At 35.7% G+C, this 25,919-nt stretch overlaps 3 protein-coding genes across 4 annotated transcripts; 1 reads left to right on the forward strand and 2 right to left on the reverse strand.

Annotated features, from left to right (window-relative positions):
* Positions 1-715: 715 nt before the first annotated feature.
* Positions 716-3,239, forward strand: LOC102627159 (hypothetical protein). Its single transcript, XM_006478089.4, has 6 exons — positions 716-840; positions 972-1,042; positions 1,181-1,229; positions 1,434-1,540; positions 2,115-2,197; positions 2,336-3,239. The coding sequence occupies exons 1-6, from the start codon at positions 792-794 to the stop codon at positions 2,589-2,591; spliced, it is 615 nt and encodes a 204-aa protein (XP_006478152.2). The 5' UTR covers positions 716-791; the 3' UTR covers positions 2,592-3,239.
* Positions 3,240-5,003: 1,764 nt separating this feature from the next.
* LOC102627661 (hypothetical protein) lies at positions 5,004-9,799 on the reverse strand. Of its 2 annotated transcripts, none has more exons than XM_006478092.3 (5): positions 9,534-9,799; positions 8,320-8,456; positions 6,896-7,235; positions 5,680-6,089; positions 5,004-5,187 (listed from the first exon to the last, which is right to left on the reverse strand). In XM_006478092.3, exons 2-5 carry the CDS (start codon positions 8,427-8,429, stop codon positions 5,076-5,078), a joined length of 972 nt encoding a protein of 323 aa, XP_006478155.2. In that variant the 5' UTR covers positions 8,430-8,456; positions 9,534-9,799; the 3' UTR covers positions 5,004-5,075. The 2 variants fall into 2 exon arrangements, with proteins under 2 accessions (XP_006478155.2, XP_006478154.2); XM_006478091.3 differs by having other exon boundaries at positions 8,300-8,456.
* An 8,552-nt stretch (positions 9,800-18,351) lies between these two features.
* On the reverse strand, positions 18,352-19,848 carry LOC127900672 (uncharacterized). The gene is made up of 3 exons (XM_052435861.1): positions 19,793-19,848; positions 19,056-19,636; positions 18,352-18,968 (listed from the first exon to the last, which is right to left on the reverse strand). Exons 1-3 carry the CDS (start codon positions 19,846-19,848, stop codon positions 18,352-18,354), a joined length of 1,254 nt encoding a protein of 417 aa, XP_052291821.1.
* Positions 19,849-25,919: the final 6,071 nt, after the last annotated feature.

The following is a 25,919-nucleotide window of genomic DNA, read 5'->3' on the forward strand; positions in this document are numbered from 1 at the left end:
CGGTATGATATTATCGATCCGATCCGAATCCAAATTAATCCAAATTATTCACCTAATTTGAATTCAATCTGAATATGTTTAGATCGAGTTTAAGTTTGAATTGCACTTGGATGACTTTTTAAAGTCAACTGGAATAATTTGAATTAGCCTTCCATATGTAATATGTCTCATAATTTAATTCAACTTGATTAATCTAGATCACATGTAAATTTGCCTTATTAAACTCTAATTTAATTTGTAATTAAACCAAACATATAACTAATTTCAAATCAAACACAAAAGTAATTGTTCTCACTTCCTTCTAATGCGGTACATTATTATTTTGAAATGTCCATATAATCTCAAAAAAATCTCAATAAATTAATACTCTATAAATTGATATTTCGATTAAATAATATATTTTGTCAATCTCAACTTAGGAACAACGTGCTAAATTATATTTTGAGTAATTAAAATTTTCTTAATGAATAAATTTTTCTTGGGACCAAGAGTACTAATTTATTGAGAATACACTGAAACAAATCAAATAATTGTTATGCCACATCAATTAATAACATGAAAAAAGGGTATCGATAGATAATAATTACATATGAAATCAAAAACTATTTGGGCCGCTCTATTGCGCCCAATTACTTAAAAAAGTTGGCCCGTAAAGAGCCCATTTAATAGAAGCCCAAAAAATACAAGTCATCGTAGTTATTTGTATTTTGTGAAAATCCAGAAGAATCCTCAAAAAGGTCGAAGCAGAAACACAGGAAGAGAACTCCGAAAGACAAAAAGAAAGAAAGGAGATGGCGGGGAGAGAAGTGCGAGAATACACAAATCTCAGCGACCCAAAAGGTAGTAATTACGTTTAAACCCCTTCAATCTGGTTAAATTTATACATAATTATGTTAAAACTGCTGTAGTGCCCCGTCGTCGTCGTAAAAGTAGTAATATTTTCTTGATTTTGTTTAAATTTTGATGCACAGACAAGAAATGGGGTAAAGGGAAAGACAAAATAGACGATGAAGACATCACTTTTCAGCGCATGGTTGCCAAGGTTAGACTGTCTCCCTCTCTTTTTTTTTTGTGTTTAATTTTATTGTGACCAAAAAATTTAAAGAAATTGGGAAGATTTCTGATCACATGCCCCGGCAGGGATGTTGGCTTTGTCCTATTGGGTGATTAATGCAAGCAGATGCAAGAAGTTGCTGGTGAACGTGGCGGTTATCTTCATGGCCGTGGAGGTACTACCCTTCTCTCTTTTCTGTGTAGTCATGTATGTGCGTACATTTGTGGTTTTGTTACATTATATCGAGGTTATGTTTGTAATTGTTGTAATTCTGCTTAGTTTTGAAAGGAAGGTAGTCAAAGCAGTTGGGTGAATGCCCACTTAGGCTAGCTCTTCAATATGAAACATATCTGTAGTGTGTTGAGGTTTGTTTGTGCAGCTTTGGACAGTGATGATTTGCTCTACCTCAAGGAGCAGATGGAAGCTGAGGAGGATGCTGAACGCCTCCTTCGGCGTACTGAGAAACGGGCTTTTGCTGCTTTTAAGATATCCTTTCTTTTTTATATGCTCTATGTTATATCATTGTTATGTTGATAAATTAGTATTTGGGGAGGCCATGGAGGTAATAGCATGTGAAACCAGTGTGTTTTCTTCGTCCTGTTGCATCTTTGATGTAGTTGAAGCATGGGCTTCATTGTGAACTAATTGTCTGGTTCTTGTGGAAACCAATTAAATGTGTGTAACTGGAACTCCAAATTGGGTCTTTTTATTCCATCTGCTAGGTTTTTTTAATATCTGCTTTTGCAGTTACTGCAGAATCTAATGACACGACTCATTGTTGCCCTGCATTTTTTTCTATTTGAAACTAAGAGCTAGCATCATCTTCTTTTTCTGTTGTCATTCAAGTTTTGTTTGTTTTGATGATGATAACAGTTGAAAAACACAAATTTAGAGTATTAATACTTTTACTAGAATCTCATAAATCTGAAAGTTGCTGACTCAGTCATGGGCTTAAACATGTTGCAGCATACTAATAGTATATTTCTTAATCATTTCCATAATCTGGTGCTTTTGGTTTCAAAGATCAGCTTATTAGTTTTGCTCCTTAACCAATGGATACAAAGCTGCAAGTTTAGCAGATTCATCACCTGCATCTGTTCCCTTGCCACTTCGTGTTGAGCCCAAGCCGAGGAGTGGGATTAGGTATGTGTGTTTACTCTTTCAGAGACACGTACGCACACATGCATAAACAGAAACATAACCTATATTGTCTTTACAATTTGCAGTTCTGCTTATTCAATTGCTTCTTTTGTGTAGCTGATATGATTGTTGTAATTGTAGACAGCAGGATCTGTTGAAAAAGGTGTTGGAAGTCAAACCAAAGAAACCGAGAGTTTCAACCCCATCTGATGGTAATCAGCCCAAAGCAATTTCTAGCAACTCAGCAGCAAACAATATCAAGCCTGAGGTTGACCAGGTGAAGAAGAAAGAGCAAACTACATCAAAATCAGACAAACCAGGAGGTCAGAATGAGGTTGAAAAGCCTGTTAAAAGTTTATTAGGCTTAGCATATGCAAGTTCTGATGATGAAGATTGATTGTAGAATTGAGGGGTATCGCTAGAGCCAGCCCATATTCATTCATTTTTCTGTAATAGATAACTTTTGCTTGCTTTCTTAATTAGTGTGGCGTGTTCCAGTGTCCGAACAAGACTAGTTGTTTGATGAATTCTGTGTTCTACAAAGCCAAAGTAGAAACTTGTAGATTACATGCTATGACTGAAACCCAAAAAAAAAAAAAAAATTCCTAGTATTTTTGTTCATTATCTATATTCTCTTAGTCGACCTAGCACCTAAGTCGCCTGGAGCACTTGAAAGCACTTGATGAACTTGTCAACGGACGTTCTGACCTGGCATCTGCAGCTTGAAATTTTTGTTCCTCATTATACTGCAGATTTGCTTTTCCAGAACCCGTTTTCTTGGAAAGAAGCTCCGTTTTTGAAGACATCTTCAACAGCAAAAAGTTTCCATGAGTCTCCTTGCCTCCTTGCGATCTGTTTAAATTTTTGTAATGATTAGTTAGAAGGCTTTTTTCTCTTTGTTTTAGTTTTTTGTTTTTAACGAGTCTCCTTGCCTCCTTGCGATCTGTTTAAATTTTTGTAATGATTAGTTAGAAGGCTTTTTTCTCTTTGTTTTAGTTTTTTGTTTTTAACTGTTATATGATTCAAAAAAAGATAATTCCTCTGATGTTACTCTTTGTTTTCCATTTGCTATTCTTTTGTAATAGTTATAAGAAGTGTTGCATTTACCTCTTTGTTTCCAGATTTTGGTGCAATAAATAGGTTGTACTAGGATTCACTCTTCCCCCAATTGCATTTGGTGTCCTTTCTTGGTACAGGTTGTTGACTACGTGAGCAAATCCATTGCAAACCCTGCAAAGTTTTGATGTCTTACAATGATTTATATTTCTTGTACTTGCATCGCATGGTTCAGACTCTTGCCTTTTGAATTTCTGAGTTCAGAGTTTTGAAAATCTTTCATGCTGGAAGTTTACTCTTGTACTTTTGGGTATCGATACCTTTATGTAATGTAGCCAAATTATTGATAGAGATAAAGAATTTAGCAAGACGCAAGTATATTACCTCGGCCTTTGTTAATTGCATTCAGGTCCAAAATGGTTGAAAGCAATAGTCACCGTCGTGTTCCTGTCTCATATATATCCATTATCATGTCAGGTGCAGCATAACTTTGTCCTGGTTGCTAAACCAGTTGTTATGGACGGTTACATCCGTCAAGCTGTGCTGTGATCTATCCAAACCTTTGATGCTGTCAACGACCTGATTGCATCCCCATCAACCTTCCCTAGCCGCATTACCTTCGGGTTTGTAACCCATCACAAAGCTTGACCCCACAGCTTGACAGTGGTGGATGTATAGTCTGAGTGATACATTACTTGCCCGAAGAATTCATCAATAGAAAATAGAAAATAGAAAATTTTGCATATTTCATTTGAAAAACTATTGCATGAAAACAGGGAATGAGATGGTGTCGATTACCTTACACACCCCTAGGCATGCAGCTGCTGTAATGTGTATGTTTATACCACGACCATCAATGGCAATTAAACAACTGATAATTAGCAGTTTTGAGGAGTGTTATGTTAATGTTCTTTTGGAAAATGATCCATGACATATCTTCAGGTTCCGCGTTTAGGGCTTAAAGGGTGATCACTAGGATCTATAACTTTGTAACTTATCACATCTTTACCAACGTTATTGATCATCTTTCATGAAATGCCTCGGGAGCATGTAGCAAGCCAATAACGGTGCCTCCGCCGGTCAGGGTTCCTTCCCCAACATTGATCAATCACATTCATGGCAAGTAGGAATGAAAAAATGGCAATGGAAAGAGCTACTGCAAAATGTCAAGAAGTTGGCCATTCTTTCAGGTGCTGTTTTAGGCTTTAGAGTGGAATAGAGAGCTATTGGACAAGTGGAGAGGGAGACAGATTTAATAGTAGGAGAAGAAAGAAAGCAAATAAGCAAAGAAAATTAGTAGTCAGTTCTTTTGGTTGTGGTGTAGTAGTAGTAGAGGAATTTTTACCAGTGAATGAAAGATACCAATAGAAAAGAAAGTTTCAGTTATTGAATGTTGAGAGATATGACCTATTATTGGATATTCGGCAGCAACGAAGGATGTCAGCCAGTGACATTCTATTTGTTAAATGGTGATGACAATAATATTTTTTAAAATTTAAATCCATGCAACGTAAATTTTTCACTATTAACCAATTGATTTATTCCCCAATCGATGGATTTACCTCAATATCCTTGCTCATCCAAGAATCCACAGTTCTCAGTTCCATTCCTTAAATGGACACATTTTGTTGCTCCTAAAATAAAGTTGCCCCCTGTGATCCTGACTTCTTCCATGTAACAGCAGCTATCTTTTTGCAAATGATAGGGCTTATCATGAAAAAAATGCATATGCTATACAAATAACACAATGACATTCAAGAAAATGAGCTAGCAATCTACTAATCTCTTATGCCAATATCACAGTTCTCGAGTTATCGACAATGATTTAAGATTTTCTCCACATACTGAAAAAGTCATCTGCAAATGACTTCAGATTGTCCCACAGAGTAGTTTTCTTTGGAACTTCTGCATCATCGGTCTGCCTACTAGAACTGTCACTGCAGAACAGAATTTGCTTTTCAGTTTGGTAAATTAAAGGGATTGCCAAAATTTAGAAAAACAAGAAACAGAGATGATATGGTTCAAGTGGAGATAAAAATGTTCGAAGAGTCTGTTTTAAAACCTAAGCCATGTTCAAGGCCAGTTAACTGAACTATGTGTGAGAAACCCATAAGAGCACTATCAGAGTCATGTCCCACAAATCGGGAAGTCACTAAGTCTTTCGAAGCCTAAAATTCAAGAACTCCAAAGCAGTAACGTGTTGTATATCAAAATCCTTGTGGGCTAGCTAAGACTAACTGTTCACAATAACCTTCCACATCTATATAGACATAATCTAGAAACTCCTTTGTTTTCTAACTTTTGCTCATTGTGCTCCCTATTGAGCTTCAATGGAACAAATCCTAGGCAAAGTAGACACTATTTCAGAATTTGTAAACATTACTTCCAAGATGTACAAATACTCACAACTGTTATAGAAACAAACTTACATTGCACTTGTTTCGAGCTCAGGAGACCCTTTAGACTGCTCAACTTTGTGCTGTGTGTCACCAGACTCCACTGAAACTTCAGATACAACCTGTTCCTCTTTCTCATCTGCATTCCCAGCTGAAGGATGAGAAACTTCCTCAGTTTCTCCTATAGGCAGAGGACTTTCGCTCGCAACAAAATTAGAAGGGGCACCCTCAGGTTCCTCTTTTTTCCTGTTCTCTGCTGTATCTTGACCTTGATAAAAAGTTTTATCAGTTACTTCTTTGAATGGATGTATTTCCTTTCCAACAAAATCCAGATGATTTTCCCCAGCTCCTTCCAATTTCGCACCCGCCGGTTCTATAAATTGGGGATAACTAACATTGTTACTATTTTCTGTCATCAGATTAACAGGACCAGGCTGACCATCCTGCAAGAACAAAACATAAACTATAATAGGCAGAGAAAAGACTCCACTCTAGCAACTGAAAGAGAAAACGTAATAATAATAATAACATCAAGGATTTCAAGACCAAAGGAGAAGAAGAAAAAAAAATCAACAAGTCACCAAAAATTCCTATCAACTACATTGAAGATGCAAAGCTTTTAGATAAGATCATAAGACAAGATCTGTGAAAGCTATCTTGGCATATAAATAGACAACCATTTGTTATTAACAAGAAAAAATATGACTATCAAAGCCCCATTTCGATGCAATTGTCGTGGCAAGCACGCATCCAGGACTTCTTTAAAATTGTTAAAACAAATAATTTCATTTTATCATTTTTTCTGTTTGCCCCAAGAATGGGGAGGATGTATGTATACACACACACACACATGTACGTTACACACATAGTTTATGTACCAAATCTGCTTCTTCCACAATCATCTTACAGCAGTTTGTTTTCAGCACCACACTTTTGCCATTAAAAAAGTAACAAACCATAACAAAAGAATCAGAGAAAAATATTTTTAAAAAAAAATGTCAAGATATTCTCCATCATGATGCAGAATACATCTATCAATTGAGTGTTCTAATTTCAACTGCAGAGGAATTCCTACAATCAACCTTCCAACCTCCATGGGCATGAACCCACAATTCAGTTGATAAACCCTAAAAGGCTTTAAAATTTCTGATTCATCTAATTATGTTTTTGACAGAGTAACTACCATTTCCACCCAAAAAAAAAAAAATGCAAACAATCAAACAAAAGGTGAAAGATGTCAAATACGTACTGGAGCTGTGGGATTTTCAACCTCTTCAAAGATGTTCCTTTCAGCTACAGAGGAAGTGAATGGGCCACCCTCTACTTCTAGATGCTTTTCACTGACATCACCAATCTCCACATTATTAGCAGCTACTTTATCAACCTCATTTTGAGTTCCCCCATCTATGCATACTTCGTGCTCTTTAAGTAGTCCATCTCCTACTAAATTTTCAGTCCCATCAGGAGATGATGATTTACATTTGTGCACCACTTCCTGGAGAATGATCTTCACAACATAGTAAGAACCACCCACATTCTTGCGAACATCAGATGCAGTTGGGAATTTCCCATCATGTCTTACTCTATACCTGTACAACATTAAATTAATGGTAAGATTCAACACAAAAGCTTTGATTTTTGTATTATTCTTTATCACAAACAACAAACAATAGCAATAAGATGATGATATAAAACAGAGAACATAAGATATGTTTCTAAACAAACTTAAGGACCATACTTCTCAGGCTACCAGCAAACTGAAAACTCAACACAAAATCTATCGTACCGGCAAGTTCCAACAAAATGTGAAGAAATAAAAATCAATGGAATTTACTAGTTTTGTCTTCCTAAACACTGTAAAAATTTCCCATTTCAGAAAGCTTCCCAAGCGACAAATCATAATTTTGTTATAGCTTCTTCACTGTTGGTGTATTGATCCAGGGATGGTGTTACTTGACTTCTATGGAACAGTAGCTTCATAAAACCACAGAGTGATAATAATTTTTTATCTGCTGAACAAAGTAACTTTCATCTTCCCCTTTTCTCCTCCACATTGATCTTCCCCAAGGTACAAGGGATAAAAGGCTATTAATCTGTTCTCTCTTTCTTTTCCCCATCCAAAAGAAACCACACAGTTAGATGAGATTACTAAAGTTTAAATTGGAAAAAGAACAAGATACAAATACTCGGTAACAGGATACCTATAGATTAACCAGGACATCCAAAGAATCAAAGACCTAATTTTTGAATGCTTTAAGATAATTACAATCTCTGCCAAGATGAAGTTGTAAGTACCAAAAAAAATATACATATATATTTTCACCTTGTTTTTGATAATCACAGTCCTTTTAAAATGTAAATAAATGAATAAATCATAGTCCGCTATGATATCTCCTTGCCGTATACTTCCTCAAAAAGCCAAGCTTTAAATTCATTCATTCCGAATGCTCTATTTGCCTTTTCAAAATTGGCACATTCATTAAAAGCAAAACACAATTTCCTTGTGTTCGTATAATAATTATACCCTCTTATCGGAAAAAAAATCTAACAACTATACCCTCAAGAAGAGTCAATCTAAAAAATAATCATGGTGTGAATACAGCTTGATGTAGCTGTTTAAAGAAGATATAAAAAAATAAATTAAAAAAAATACTTGTTTACAAAAGATTCCACCATAGCTTTTCGTTCATCTCTTGGAAGCCTCCGACCTCTCTGGGATTTCGGTGCGTCAGAAGGAACAGAGGCAGCATATGACTTTCCACGCCACTGAATATTTGATCCATTTACAACATTGTTTAACCCAGTGAGAACTGTCAAGCACCAAGGTTGCAAATAATTTGAGAAAATTCAGACATAAGGAAAACGCAAAACTAAAAAGGAAAGACGTGATACATTGCATCAACTAGAAACCCAACAAATGAATACTAAAGATTTAAAAGGAAAAACGGATGGGTATGAGAAACTTGACCAACTAAACACCAACTCTTACTCTCTATTATGACTTGATCTCAGGTAACAGTGGGTGCAAAGTGCACTCACGGCCAGCTGAGCTGAACCCAGATGGCTATATCACCATGTACGCTAGTCAGATAGACCCTTACAAAAAGCTAAGCTTTATTTATTAAAATCCTTCATAAGCAACTTCCAACGAAAGTTTTAAATGCAACCTTTTTCAGCCCTTTTCACTATCTATAGGTTTTTATATACTACATTTATTTTTCACAGGAACACGGAAATACACGTCTATTCATTTCCTTATGCCAAATCCAGGAAGTTGTCGTGTCTGACATTACCAATGAGACTACATTTACATTTGCTATCAGACTTCATTACTTCATGCACTGACGGATCAGCAAAACTTTGTAGGCTTTTCACAGTATATAATTTTTTCACAAGTACATAAATATATTCTTAAACATGTACGGAAACACACATGTATAATCATTTCCTAAGATAGGTTGCTGTGACTAACATTTTATCTTTGTGCGACCCTTTCCAACAAGTCATAGCTTTAATCATTTTACGCCTCACGTTTCCAATCATACTTCTTTACATACTTACCACATGCATTGTTCTGCTTAGAATCGAAAGTTCCCTTAATTTTTTACCAATAAGCAAAATAAGATGGCTTCTTCCACCAATATTGTCCATGGCCAATCATCAGTTAGTTTTCCCTTTCTTTAATATTGATCTAATACACTAAAAACATCCCAAAATCACAATATTTACTTCATCATTTCCAGCAAATGCTAGTTAAAAAAAGAAAAAAAAGGCAACAAAATGTTCAGTTGACGGCTTAGTAATAAAAATACAAAAGCATAAAAAAACCTTCATATCTAAACAAACTCAAACACAGAGAAAGAGAGAGTGGTTGCAGTTTTCTTTACCGATTCTATTTCTATTAAGAAGAAACCGACGAGCAGGAGAGGTTCTTACAATCTTCAGCATCCTTTCTTCAAATCAAAATCCCACCCATTTACTTATTTTACACCCAAATTCAAAAGAGCAAGAGAGTTTTACAAGAAAGGGTTTTAGGGTTCTTTTTATTTATTTGTTAAAATTTTTAAATCAAGGGTTTTAGCTTTTAGGGTTTTTGATTCGATGATATTAAGGTTTTATTTTTATGTTTCCAGAGCGGTTTCGTTTTTTTGACTATTTGATTTCTAGCCGATCGGGTTTGTAATTTTTGGGTAATATTTTATGGCAACCATTGAGGTTTAGCCTAAATTCGATAATACCCCCAAGGTTTCAGAATAACCTTCTAATACCCTTACGGTTATTCAAACAGACCATTTTCCACAAACTTTAAACTCATTCAAATAACTTTGAATATTATCACACCTAGTCTTTACAAAATCAACTGTAATGATTAAGATCGAATGTTATAATAATTAACTGAACATCTGATTGGCTAATGGATTCCATTAGATATGGCCATCAATTTATTTGTAAACATATTCATATTAAATTGAATTTTATAATTAAAAACTACTCGGTGAAACCTTGAGATTTAACACCAATTATTTTCTATTCCTAAGCTAAATACAAACATTAGACTAGCAGTAGGCTTTATTGGTATATCGTTAATACTCTTACATTATGAACAAGGATGTTGGACTGGAAAATAAAGTGATAAATTGCAATCCAATGATTACTAAATTTTTCATTTTGATTCTTAAGATTTTTATCTTGTTCTCAAGTTTTAGTTAAATTTGTTGTTACTTAAAAATCGATATTAGACCCAATAACTAGCCCTTGACCTTATCTGACAAAACGACAAAAGACATGTATTTATATTTATAGACCCAATCTATTATGTTAGCATTACTATTATCATGTGTTTACTACAACGGTAATCAAAATGAGTTGGAATTGAAATAGAAGGGAATCAGAATAGGGAACGAGAATCATAATAAATTATTTACTTAGTTATATGAATCAGAATCGGAATGAGTTATATTATCATTGATGTGTTTATTTTGTCTTAAAATAGTAATAAATTGTTGCAAATTACTAATAAATTTCTGTCATTCTTTGTTATAATAATTTTGATGATTATTATTATTCAAAATAATTATTTTTAATAATAATAAGACTAATAATGACGACAACGACGATGATGATAATGAAACTAATAATTATAATTATTGTTAGAATTATTATTACTATATTTATTAATTAATTAATATTAATATAATTAGTTAAAATTATTATTATTATTAATTTTATTATCATTATTATTATTAATTTTATTATCATTAATTAATTAATTTATTATATTATTATTATTATAGTGATGGTGATGATGATGATGATGATAATGAAAAATAATAATTATAATCATAATTTTAACATTAATAGTAATAATGATTATTATTTTTTAAAAATTATCATTACTATTATTATTAATTAATTAATATTAATATTATTAGTTATAATTATTTTTTAATTTTTATTATTAATTTTTATCATTAATTAGTAGTATTGTTATTGTTAAATTATTACTCATATTATTTAATAATAAAATGATACAATGTAATAATATTTTATTTGAAGATAAAATAGAAATTATAAAATTTGGGTGAAGGTAAAATGGAAAGTTTAAGAAATGGAAACTTGATTCCCTACCCCCTGATGTGAAGATCATTAATCCTAAAAATTTATAGGACTCGTGTGTTTCATTTTCAATCTCATTTTTATTTTAGTAGGTAAACACCATCAATTATTTTTATTTTAAATTCCGATTCCTTAATTTAGGAAGTAAATACACCATTATGAGTATTTGGAACTTGTGAAATAGGTAACGGAAAGGCCCATATAAGCCAATAGCTAATTTAGGCACATGTCTTATGAAATACAAGTGTGCAACCTAAGAGAGAGGGGTGAATTGAGATTCTAAAAATTATTTGATTCTAAAACAAATTATCATGCAAATCTAAAGAGAATTTAAAGCAATAATAATTAAATCAATTACAATATAAAAAGATAAGGGAAGAGAAATTCAAACACGAAGATTTTTACGTGGTTTGGCAAACCTCGCCTACGTCCATGCCTCCAAGTTTTCTGGGCTTGAGAATTTCACTAAGCAAGCCTTCAAGGTTTCAAATGCTTACACTTGACTTCCAAGGTATCAACGAACCTTTACAACAAGAGATTATCCCAAATCTCTTAACCCAAGTGTATCCCCACACTTACAATCGTTCAAAATAAAAAATTATAAATTATTTTTCTCTCACACAATATTTAAGATTGCAAATTAATGCCCAATGTGTGAATAGATGAAGCAATGATGTGTTTAAAGCTCTATGAAGATTGTATTCTCGAATATAAGCTCAATAGTTGTGTTGTGATCAACCTTATTTGAATTTGAATGAGCTTATTTATAGTTGGAGCTGAAACACTAGCTGTTATAGATTGTCTGCCCAAAAATGGCTTGCCGTTAACCATTATCAGTTAACCGTTTAGACTGGTCAAAGTTATCGTTGGGTCAAATTTCAAATAAACGGTTTGCCATTTAGGCTTACCCTTTTGCCGTTAAATTCCAGAGACCTGCAAGATAAACTTCAGTTATCTGTTTACATTAAACGGTTAAAGATTTGCACGAAATACCCTTTCTGGAATTTATCGGTTAGCCGTTTGTAATTAATGGTTCGCCGTTTGTTTCCAGTAACCTGCAGAACAAAATTAGCCTTATCCGTTTCAGTTAAACTTTTGCCGTTTGTTTCCAGTAACAAGATGAGTACAATCTTCCATTCTGGATTTTATTGGTTAACCGTTTCAATAAACGGTTTACGGTTTAATTCCACTAGCCTTCCCAGCATTTTGTGTTTTCTGTTTTTCTTAACCAGTTAGAGCTTAAGCAATTCATTACTCTCTGAATCTAATCGGTTAACCGTTTAAAGAAAAATGATTCACCGTTTATTTCCATAATCACAGTTTTAGGTAGATATTGCAGAGAATCATTTTTCAATTTCAAGTTTAACAATTCCAACTTTTATGAATATAATTGAAATGATTATAAGGCTTTCGTTTATTAACGAATAGCTCCACCATTTTAATAAAAAATATTTAAAGTTTGTTATCATCAAAATTAATATTATGAACCTATACATGTTAACATTCTCTCTCTTTTTGATGATGACAAACTTCATTCAATATTTTGCTCCCCCTTAATATATGCTCCCCCTAAATGTATGGCCAATTAAAAATATGTCCAATAAACAGATTTTTGCTCAAGGAAACATTTTTAAAAAGAATTCATTGCAAAAAGTATTTTAAAAGCAAAATTCATTTCAAAAGTGAATTTTATTCTTATTTCGCTATCTCCCCTTTTATCAATATACACAAAATACAGGAGCATAACATAATCTCTTCCTCTTCATCATAAAAAAGAAAAGAGAGAAAAGAAAGATGTAAAGCATAGAGGTGAGAAAGAAATTACCTAGTTTTGGCGAGCAATAATTTTGGCAAAGTTTCCCCTTAAAATGGAACAAATCCGCTAATACAAAATGAGATTAAAAACATTTCCAAATATATTAACAACAACTCCATCATCCAACATACCAACAACTCCATTATCCAATATAAAATCAGCCAATATATAATCATTTAACAGTAAATCATCCAATGTCAAATCATCCAACAGCACAAAAACAATTCATCATCAAAATCATAGAGAAATAGCAATGTATACCCAAAATATAAATAGCAACACACAAAGAAATAAAATATGACATGTATGTGTGAATATGAGACTCAGAAACTAAGAAGGTGGTGAAGATGTGCTCCCCGGATCATAACCGAAATAACGAAGAAGAGTGCGCTGTCCAGCTATAAGCTCAAGCTGCTGATCGATGCTCTACTACTGGAAGGTCTGAAAATCAGAACGAAGCTACTGATGGTCGCTGGAGAAAGTGTCCAACCTATCGATAATCAGCTGCTGCCTCTCCAAAATCCTGCGAACATCATCCGCCAACTGCTACAAAGCGTCCGAAGTAGGGGGCTGAACTGAAGTAAGAGGCTGGTTGGGAGCTAAAGGTGGCTCAGAAGCGAAGGGCTGCTCAGGAACAGCAGATAGCTCGGAAGCAAAAGGCTGTGCTGGAGCTGGAGGTGGCATCGAAGTAGATGGAATATCAGCATCCATCTCACGCTCCTTTGTATCGGAATCAGCTAGAGGCTGGGGAACAGAACGGCGACGCGGAGGAGGAGGATGAGGCCTTAATTTAAAATTTGGAAGCTAATCGGGAGAATAAATATCGTTGAGCATCCGATTATCCTCTCGAGCAATCAAGGTATCCCAGTTTTTGGAGTTTTTAGTATTAATCCATTGCCCATTCTTTCTAGAAAAACCAATACTAGTCATGGCCTCTGAGCCAATCTGTCTAGTCTCCGTATAGCCTGCATCTAGAATAAACACCTCAAAGCGTCGCGGTATCTTAATAATGATACTGCCATATGGAAGCAAGCGGTGGTTAACCGTGGGAGTACTCAACATGTGTCTCATAATAACATAGCTAAGGTTAATAGGTCTCCCAGTAATGAAACTATCTAATAACCCAACATCCAACCGTGTTACCTCATCTGAGTGGCCCTTCCTAGGTGTAATGATATGTTGTAAAATAGTATGCAGGATACGAACTTGTAGAGGTAATGGTTGAGACCGAAATGGTAAATTACAAATGTCATTTGTCAGGTCACGATAAATGTTTCGGACACCGCGATGATGAGAAAAACTACTAAAAGAGAGTGCTTTCCTGGATGTATAAACCCTATGTCCATTATTAGAAATCCCTAGAATATTGTTCAAGAGCTCAACATCAAATTCAATATGCACACCACCAACCTGAGTAACTATCCTATTTAGGCGGGTTGCAGAGATTTCTATGTTTGAGTAAAAAACTCACACTAAGTTAGGATAAACTTAGTCATCAAAATCAATGGCGGACTCCCAAAGTTGAAGCATATTTCTAACACTTTTACCACACACAATTAAAGTTCTAAAGTCGTCTATGTCAACATAAAAAGAATCCAGCACCTTTCTACCATTGAAGCGGTCCTCGAAACACTTGGCCAATGAGGGTATGGGAAAATGAATTCTTTCAAATTCAGAGACTGTCTATGGTGGAATGGGATTCCTTTGAGGCGTATCCTTCCTCCTTCGAGTTCTCCGAGAGGATTCAGCCATGGTGAGAAATAAGAGAATTTGGAAAATCTGCGGGTGATGTGAGTGGAAGAAAATGAGTTGATTATTTGGTTAAGGATGGGTAGAGGATACAATTTTGAGACTCAATGTGGTCGAAAAAGGACAAGAATCAGGTAAAAAATCACGAAACCCGACCAGCTGCACTTAGGGTTTTGATTTGGGATTTTTCAATTTCAGGCTCGATTTGAAGATTGTAATCCGTGAAAGTGATCTAATGATGATGGGAAATGATGTTATAGGTGTGATTTGCCAAGGAAATCAAGAAAAATGGAGGTTTGAGGATAGAGAAAACTTCAGCTGTGCAACAATGGTTGAAACGGTAAGAGGGCAAATGAAGATGGAGAAGAAACCCTTTAAACAGTTTTATACTAACGAAAACGGCTAACCGTTTATTTAAACGGTTAGGGAGTAACTTCCAGAGAGCAATTAATAGGAAATGGTGAAAGGTTAGTTCGTTTAGTGGTTAAAGAGTAATTTCCAAAGAGAATATCCTAATTTCTAGAATTAAACGGTACACTGTTTATTGAAAAACGGTTATCCGTTTATTGTATTTTGATTTCGCACATTTATTTTCAATATTTGGCCAACAATTAATATGTTCCAAGATCATCTCATGAATATGAAACATGTTAAAGGCCAGTTCAATGCATGATTTATCAACTAGCATATGAGTCAAACAATCAATATACATATATAAACCAAAAGATAACACAAACATATCACTTACAAATATTTCATAGATATCAAAACATTAACCAATCAATTTTAATAGACTCTATATCATAAATAGAAATGTTAATACAAAAATTTTATCACCCCAAGTTCATGCCGAATTTCTGAAAATTGTTCTTCGCTAAGAGGTTTTGTAAAAATATCGGCAAGTTGTTTTTCCGTAGAAAAAAACTATGCGATATCTCCCATTTGAACATGATCTCTCAAGAAATGATGTATTATTTCTATATGCTTAGTTTGAGAGTGTTGAATAGGATTTTTTGAAAGATTTATAGCACTAGTATTATCATACTTAATAGGAATTTGTTTAAGGTTAATATCATAATCTCTAAGTGTTTGTTTCATCCAAAGAGCTTGTGCATAATAACTTCCTGCAGCTATATATTCAGCCTCGGTAGTTGAAAGTGCAACAGAATTTTGGTTCTTTCTAAACTATGAAACAAGTGAGTGACCTAGAATATGGCAAGTCTCACTAGTGCTTTTCCTATCAACTTTATAACCGGCAAAGTCCGCATCCGAATAGCATGTTAAATCTATATGAGTTCCCCTAGGATACCAAAGGCCGAGATCTATAGTTCCACTTAAATAGCGTAAGATTCATTTTACAGCAAGTAAATGGGATTCCTTGGGACATGATTGAAATCTTGCATACAAACATACACTAAACATGATATCAGGTCTACTTGTAGTTAAATAAAATAAAGATCTGATCATACCTTGATACATTTTGATATCTACTTCTTTGTCTTTTTCATCTTTGTCAAGCTTGGTTGTTGTGCTCATCGGAGTATTTTTGGTCTTTGAGTCATCAATGCCGAATCTTTTGAGTAGATATTTTACATACTTGGCCTGATTTATGAAAATTTCTTCCTCATTTTGTTTTATTTGCAGCTCAAAGAAGTACTTCAACTCTCCCATCATACTCATTTCAAATTCATTACTCATGCAAGATGAAAATTCTTTACACAACAATTTATTAGTAGAACCAAAAATAATATCATCAACATAAATTTGAACAATAAGTATGTCTTTGTTCTTATGTTTGACAAAGAGAGTAGTCTCTGCTTTACCCATTGAAAAATCATTTTCTAACAAGAAATTCTTAAGTCTATCATACTATGCTTTAGGTGCTTTTTTTAATCCATACAAAGCTTTAAATAACTTATAAACATGATTTGAAAAGTTTTCATTTTCTAAACCAGAGGGTTGTTTTATATATACTTCTTCCATAATATAACCATTTAAGAAAACACTTTTCACATCTATTTTAAATAAAATGAAATTTTTTTTAGGAAAAAAATGGAATTCATTAAACAGCCAAAGCTTCAACTAACCAAGGGGGTGGAACAAACCTCCACTCACCCGAACCTGACATAGAACCCCCCACCTGAGCCACAGTGTGGGCAGCGGAGTTCGCAGATCTACGAACAAAAGAGAAAGCTACTTCTCCTAGAGAGCGAGCCAAGGCTCTACAATCATCAATAATTGAACCAAAACCATTAGGATAAATAGTCTTATCATGTAAAGCATTGAAAACTTGTAAACTATCCATCTCTAGAATTACAGAATGAAAAGCAAACTTCTTAAGCCAGCTAAGAGCTTCCCTACGTCCGATCGCTTCAGCCTCTCTAGCTTCAAAACTTCCCGGAAAAATGTCGCTTTTTGCCGCAATGAAGTCACCCTGAGCAGACTCGATGACAGCCCCCAGACTAATCATTCCCCTTGAGCTAACTATAGCTCTATCGACATTACACTTATACCACCCTTCACAGGGCATAAACCAGCAAGCAGAACCATGACCAGGAGTATTAGGAATAAGGGAAAAATAGGCATTCTTGGGAGATTGCTGCCAGAGAAACAAATTCTGCCCAGCAGTGTTCAACACAGGTTGGACCCTTCCGTTGACACCATTCCATACTTTGTTATTTCTATTCAACCACAACCCCCAGCATATCATACCAACCATGCTACACTCCTTTATGTTACAGTGACTAAACAACTCCTCCATCCAATGAGTAAAATTCAAACAACTCCCATTAAAGCCAATCACAGAGGAAATCCAGCAAGCTTTAGCAAAATGGCAATGAACCAGGACATGGAAAATAGATTCAGGAGAAGAATGACAAATGGGACAAGAAGCTTGTACCTCTACTCGCCTTTACGAAAGGTTGTCGGCAGTAGGAAGGACATTAGACATTGCTCGCCAAAGGAAGTTTTTGACTTTTGCTGGGATAGAGAGCTGCCATAATTTACGCCAAGCTCTGCTACTAGGGGGAGAAAGCATAGAGTTAAGCAGTCTGTAGCAGCTTCGAACCGTGTAAAGGCCTTTGGAATCCGGCAGCCAAAACCAAGAGTCTTTGTCATGCCTTGCTCCTAGCGGAATATGGAGAATAAGGTTCCGATCCCTAGTGTTGAAAATATCATTCACCACTTCATAGTCCCAACGGCGCTGGTTAGGAATCATAAGGCTGTCCACTGATGAAGAAGCTATATTTACTGGAAGTGAAGAGGAAATGAAGCCATTGTTTTTGTCTGGTAACCATGGGGCATGACCAATAATTGTTTGCTGACCCCTTCTAATTTGGATACGGCCTCCGCGAAGAATAGCCAGTTGAGCAGCCAAGATTGATCTCCAAACAAGGCTAGGATTGCTACCCAGCCGAGCCTCAACAAAAGAGGAGGAGGGGAAGTACCTAGCCTTGAAAAGGAGAGTCACAAGAGCATTGGGGTTGGTTAGGAGGCGCCAACCTTGCTTACCAAGCATTTCAACATTAAATAAATGCATGAGGCTTGGGCTTACACATTCTTTCCCAATTTATCCAATTAATCCCTCTACTGCCATTTTGATTTCTACCCCACCAGAAGGAGTTCATCATCTTCTCTAGCTCTCTACAAAGTTCTCGGGGAAGGAGGAAGATATTCATTGCATAATTGGGCATTGCTTGGGCTACTGTCTTGAGAAAGATCTCTTTACCAACTCTTAACAACAACTTTTGATTCCAATCGTACAAACGCTTCCAAACTCTGTCTTGGATATATCTAAAAATAACAATCTTGCTTCTGCCTATATGAGAAGGAAGCCCCAAGTAATTTCCTTGGATGCCATTAGCCTGGACCCCAAGGAGGTTGCAAATAGAATGGGCAGCCTCATTGTTAACATTTGCGCTAAAAGAAATATAGGACTTGTTGTAGTTAATCCTTTGACCCGAAGCAGCCCCATACATAGATAAAATAGACTTCATAACATGGGCCTCTTGGTCCCTAGCTTTAAAGAAAAAGAAGCAGTCATCAGGGAAGAAGAGATGAGTGAGGCTTGGAGCTCCTCTCGCAATTCTGACCCCATGAAGCAGACCAGCTTTTTCGTGGTGGTGGATAAGGGAGCTTAGGCCTTCCACACATATAATAAAGAGATAAGGCGATAAAGGGTCCCCTTACCGAAGACCACAGCTAGGGATAATAGGGCCAATATCCATACCGTCACGAGAGAACTTATAAGATACAGTGGATACACATAACATAATCAGCTTAATAAACTCAGGATCAAACCCCATTTTGAGCATAATAGCAGATAAAAAAGTCCATTCGATTCTGTCATAAGCTTTGGCCATGTCAATTTTAAGAGCTGCTGCCCCTTCCCTACCCTGTCTTTTCCTCTTCAAATAGTGCATAACCTCAGCCGAAATCATAATGTTATCAGTGATGCTTCTACCCAAAATAAACGCACTTTGAGAATCCGAAATAATAAACCCCAAAACCAACTTAAGCCGACTAGCTAACATCTTAGCGACTATTTTATACAGAACATTACACAGAGCTATATGCCGAAAATCAGTTATATAATCCAGGTTGGGCTTTTTAGGAATTAAGATTACTAGGGTCTCATTCAAATCCACAGGAAACATACAATGATGAATAAATTGCAAACAGACAGCAGAAACATCATCACCAACTATTGACCAAAAGTTTTGAATGAAAGCAGGGTTCATACCATCGGGGCCAAGGGACTTGTCTTTGTCTGGGTGCATGCTGAAGATCGCTGCTCGAACATCTGCAGGACTGAAGGGCTCCAAAAGCGAAATTTTCTACTTAGCTAAGATTTTAGGCTCTACACACTGGAGGACTTCAGCACAGGAGCCACCTTCCGAAGAGAAAATCTGAGTGAAGTAATCAATGATTATCTTGTTAATGTCGGTCGAGGTAGTGCACCATTACCCCTGAGCATTTCGAAGCTTCCCTATCTTATTTTTCTTCTTCCGAGCTGAAGCCATGGCATGAAAATATTTAGAATTCATGTCACCTTCTTTAAGCCAAACTGATTTTGCCCTCTACTTCCAAAAGGTCTCGTGGCTGTGAAGTAATTCGTTGTAGCGTTTCCGAGCTTCAATAAAACTATCCACACTAACCGAATCACGCTTGCCCCGTAACAAAGCCATTTTCTCCTTACAGGCTGCAATACAAGCTCGATAGTCCCGCGTGAGATGACCCCCCCCCACCGAACCAGAGCAGAACCACAATGAGCTATTTTGCTTTGAATGGGCACCCCAACAGACGAAGCCCAGCTCTCCTTCACAATCTTTAAATAATCAAACTCGCGGAGCCAACTATTTTCAAACTGAAACTTCTTATTCCTCGGCGGATTCATCACCAGAGACGGATCAAGGAAAATTGGGAGATGATAAGAGCAATAGGCTTTCAGACTACAAACCTTTGTTTTCAGGAACAAATGGATCCAAGGATTAGAGGTTAGGGCACGGTCAAGACGCTCCTCTACCCACTCATCAGAGCCCCGAGATCGTTCCCAAGTAAACGGATAACCCACCATACCCAAATCGAAGAGCCCTGACTCGAGAACTGCTTCCTGAAACCCATGCAATTTCCAGGTCGGTTGAGCATGCTTCCCATGCTTCCCACGCTTCTCACTTGAGTGGAGGAGGTCGTTAAAATCACCAATGCAAATCCAAGGTAATGGGGAGACCAAAGCGAGAGAACGGAGCAACCTCCAAGATTCACGACGCTGGGAGGTTTCTGGAAAATCGTAGAAACCCGTGACCTGCCAACACTTCCCCTCTGGATTCCGGACAGCCACGTCAATAAAAGTCTTCCCAAACTTGATTAATTGAACAATGAAATTAGGCTTCCAAAATAAGGCCAGCCCACCACTTCGGCTAACCTTATCCACTACAAACAAACCAACATAGCCTAGCTGGATTTTGATTTTCTCGAGCTTGTCTCTATGGCACAATGTTTCCATCAAAAAGATAAAAGCAAGATTATACTGCTTAGCAAGGTCAGCAAGAACCTGAACTGTACGTGGGTGACCTAAACCACGACAGTTCCAGCTTAGGCAACTTATTGGTTTCTGTGGGCCTGGCTTACAGGTCCCACCGCCGGTCCATTTTTAGAGCATCTAAATCCTCCATGCTTGTAGATGTGTCCACCTCTTCTGGACCCATTATTGGGAGAGGCCCATTTCCTGATCTTTTGCATTTTGCATCGGATATGATTAATTGACAATCATACTTAACTTCATTAGCTTTTAATATAACCATACTGCTAGCAGAAGCACCCATCTATTTGCCATTAATGCTCAGTTGGCTACAAGTTATGTCAGGGTTAGAAAGTGCCGAAACAATAGGCACCTGTCTAACCATTTGCTATTTTCCACGCGATTTGCACCCATCCTTCGCGGATTTTGTGGCCCCATTCTCACCTACTATCCTAGCAACTCCTGGTTTGAGGTAGTTTCCAGAGAAGCATGCCTCCATCTCTGGTGACTCAGACCTCAACCAACGCTCATCGAAGTTCATCATACCTCACTTAGGGGGCACTTTCATCCAACTACCATAGGGCCTATCAACGTTACCCTCTGTGCAATCATACAAAGAAGGGTAGTTGCGTTCGATATGGCCTAGAAGACCGCAGATGAAACAAAACACATTGAGACGTTCATACTTAAAATCCACCCAAAACCATTCCCCTCCTATTCATTTCAACCGCATTCGATGTTTGAGGGGCTTCCTTACATCAAGAGACACTCTCAGGCGCATATAATTCCTCAAAACACCTTTGAGATTATTTTCGTCTGATTCCAAGAACGAACCAATGTAATTGCCAATGCTTTGCAGGATGCTTTCGGACTGGAAACCCAATGGCAGGTTGTAAATTTAGACCCAAAAAGTAGTAAGGAGCAAAGGGATATTTTGAGGTTGCTCATCAGCACCTAATCTGTGAACAAGGAGGATATGTTGGTCAAAAGTCCACGGCCCGAAATCGAGAATCCTCCTTACATCTATTTCATGAAAAAATTGAAATAAGAACAGAGTAGGAGATAAATCTTTGATGCATACACCCTTTCCCGGCCTCCATAAGGCTGCCATAGTATTCTTCATTGCAACGAAATTGATCACCTTATCAGTTAAGAAGCGTCCCATAAGACAATATCGGGAATCAACTTTAACCCTCCCATTATCTTCGTCCTCCGCTCCAACCACCTCAAGACCACCCTCCTCCTCTTCATCTATTTGCAGACGTGCACATTCTCTCTATAAATCAGCTGTTCCTCGGTTACTCGAACCAGCCATAGAGGAACGAGAGAGCAAGGGCTGAGAAGACGAGAAGAAAAAGACAGAGCCAACTTAGAGCCAACTTAGAGCCAATCAAACTTGTCAGAGAGACAAGACGAAACCAAACTTGCCAAAAGACAAGACGTAATAGAGAAGCTTGATTTTATTTTTAAACAAAATATTATTGAAAATTAAATCTTCTTCGCCACACAAATGAATGCGATTCTACGTATGTATGTAGCATCGTAATTTATTAAATTACAAATCAATCATAGAAATATCAGCGAATGATTCAATATCAAGAATCTTTTACTCCTCAAAGATCCCGTAAAAGAACTTCTTGAAGAGCTGTATGTGATTGTTTTCCAAGTTTATAATCACCGACAAACTCCCATCACTGCTTGGATAATAAAATGAAATATTTATGACATGCAAATGCCAACAATATTCTAATTGGTTCTAGTCTAGCTGCGGGTGCAAATGTTTCATCAAAATCAACTTATTCTTCTTGGTTGTAACCTTGAGCCACTAATCTATCTTTATTCCTTACAACCACACCAGATTCATCCATCTTATTTCTAAATATCCATTTAGTACCTATAATGGATTGATGTTCCAGCTTAGTAACTAATTCTCACACATTATTTCTCTCAAATTGATTTAACTCCTCTTGCATTGCCATAATCTAAGATTCATCATTTTTCACATCCGCAAAGGATTTGAGTTCAATTTGAGAAATAAATGCATTATGCTCACAAGTGTTCCTAAGTGATGATCTAATTGTAACACCTCGTGAGGGATCTTCTAAAATTACATTCTTAGGATGAGAAGAAACATACCTCCACTCCTTGGGGAGTGTTTGAGAAGTACCTTCATGTTGCTCCATATTTGTTTGCTCTTCTTGTCCATCCTCTTGATTTCTTTGTGGTGCATTCTCTTATTTATCATTTGATAATTCTTCTTGTAACTCTTCATCTGTATCATCATAAATAATTCTTTTCTTCTCAAAGAATGGGTTAGACTCATCAAATGTAACATGCATAAATTCTTCTACAACTAGAGTTATTTTGTTATAAACTCTATAAACTTTGCTGAAGTTTTGAATATTCAAGAAAACTACCAACATCGGATTTTGGATCAAATTTGCGAAGATTATCTTTTGTGTTCAAAATAAAACATTTGCATCCAAAAACTTTAAAATAACCAATGTTGGGTTTTCTATCTTTCCAAAGCTCATATGGAGTTTTATTAAAAATATGTCTAATCAACACACGATTTAAAACATAACAAGCGGTGTTGACGGCCTCCGCCCAAAAATACTTAAGCAATGAATTTTCATTTAACATAGTCCTAGCAATTTCTTGAATAGATCTATTCTTTCTCTCAAACACTCCATTTTATTGTGGAGTTCTAAGTGATGAAAATTGATACTCAATACCAAAATCATTACAAAAATTTTCAAATGCATGATTTCAAATTCTCTACCATGATCACTTCTAATACAAGTAATAGAATACCCTTTTTCATTGTGAACCTATTTACAGAAAATTCTAAATCTCTCAAAGGCATCATCTTTATTAGCTAAGAACAATATCCATATGAATCTAGAATAATCATCCACAATCACAAATGCATAATATTTGCCATTTAAACTTGCATACCTTGAGGGTCCAAACAAATCTATGTGAAGAAGTTGAAGTGGTTTTGAAGTGGAAATATGATTTTTGTTTTTAAAAGATGTTTTGATTTGATTTCCAAATTGACAAGCTTCACAAATTCTATCCTTTTGAAAACCGATTTTTGGAAGACTTTTGACTAAATCATTTTTTGAAATTTTTGAAATCAAGTCCATACTTGCATGTTCTAATCTTCTATGCTATAACCAACTATCATCATACAATGCTGAAAAACATTTATCAAAAGTAGATGCACATTCTATGTTAATGATATAAATATTACCACATTTATTTCCAATAAAGAAGATCTTGCCATCACATGAATTCTCAATAACACAACTAAATTTATCAAAAAAAAACTTTATAACATTTGTCACATAATTGACTAATACTAATCAAGTTGTGTTTCAAGTTCTCAACCAATTATACATTCTTAATTAGGGTTGAGGAAACTTTACCAACATTTCTAATTTCGAGAATTTTTCCTTTTGAGTTGTCTCCAAAAGATACATCTCCACCATTTTCAATTTTAGTGAAGCTTGAGAATCATGCATAGTTTTTGGTCATGTGCCCTAAACAACCATTGTCCAAGTACCATTTATTTTTCTTTTTCTTCGTGCCCTGCAAAGAAAATTTCAAGTTTTAGGTACCCAAACCTTTTTGGGTTCTTGAGAGTTAGCAATGGTTCCTTTTGGAACCCAAATGCATTTTATATCATAATATGCATTTCTTTTTACTGGACACCTATTTTTCATATGATCATCTTGATTACAGAAATGACATACAACTTGATTGCTACTAGATGTACTCTTCACAAAGTAGTTCTTATAATATTTTTGTTTCAAGTTTGGCTTATAACCAATACCCTATTTGTCAAACACACATTTTTGTGAATTGAACATGTTATCCAATATCTTTGCCCATTTGTAAATTTCAAAATAATCTCATTTAACTCATTGCTCGTTTTCTTAAGTGTTTCATTTTCATTTTTCAAATCATCTATGTGTGGTTCTAAATACTCATGTGAGGTGCTAGGTTTCTCATTTGATAACACAATTTTATCATGCAATGTTTTATTCTCTACTTCTAGGCATGTAATTTTTGCATTTAGAGATTCGTTTTCATTTTTGAGCTTTACCATTTCCTTTTTAAGACATACATTTTTTTTACTAATCTTCATCAACTCATTATGCAATTCTGTAAAAGCATCATACAATTCATCATAAGTAAGATCACTTACATCATTGAGATCATTATCATCTCCTATTGTCATAAGTGCTAGGTTTGATACTTCTTGTGACTCTTCTTCATCACTTGAATCTTCATTGCTATCATCCCAAGTTGCAATCATGACTTTCTTCTTAAGTTTTTTAATAAGTAGACACTCCGATCTTATATGGCCAGGCTTCTTGCATTCATAGCATGTGATTACCTCTTTCTTCTCCCTTTGGTTTTTTAAGTTTCTGAATTTTCTTCGTTCACCAGTTTTTATGAAAAATTTTCTGAACCTCCTTGCTAGCATGGCCAACTCTTCATCATCTGATTCACTCTCCCTATCACTCTCATATTTTGAGACTTTGAGAGCAATACTTTTCTTCTTCTCCTCATGCCCTTTCTCTATTGCCAAATTTTCTTCATATGAAATGAGAGAACCAATGAAATCATCAAGAGATAAAGTATTTAAAATTTTGACCTCTTCAATAGCAGTTCTTTTAGGTCTCTATTCTTCTGAAAGTGACCTAATGATTTTCTTAACTTTCTCACTATTAGAGAAGGTCTTTCCTAGGGCTTTTAGGGTGTTTACTATGTTCGTAAATCTAGTATACATAGAGTACACACTCTCATTTTGTTCCATTTAGAACAACTCATATTGTCGAGTGTACCTACTAATTTTCGACTCTTTCACTTGATTTGTGCCTTCATAGACAACTTCAAATTTGTGTCAAATTCGTTGGCACTCTCACAACTAGATACTATATGAAATTCTTTCTTATCAGGTGCACAAAACAAGGCATCGATAGCTTTGGAATTTAGAGAAGCTTTTCTCTTTTCCAAGTCATTCCATTCCCGTGAAGGTTTTGGAATATTTTCCCTAAATTC

Source organism: Citrus sinensis, chromosome 3 (genome assembly GCF_022201045.2).
Source record: "Citrus sinensis cultivar Valencia sweet orange chromosome 3, DVS_A1.0, whole genome shotgun sequence".
Taxonomy (NCBI): domain Eukaryota; kingdom Viridiplantae; phylum Streptophyta; class Magnoliopsida; order Sapindales; family Rutaceae; genus Citrus; species Citrus sinensis.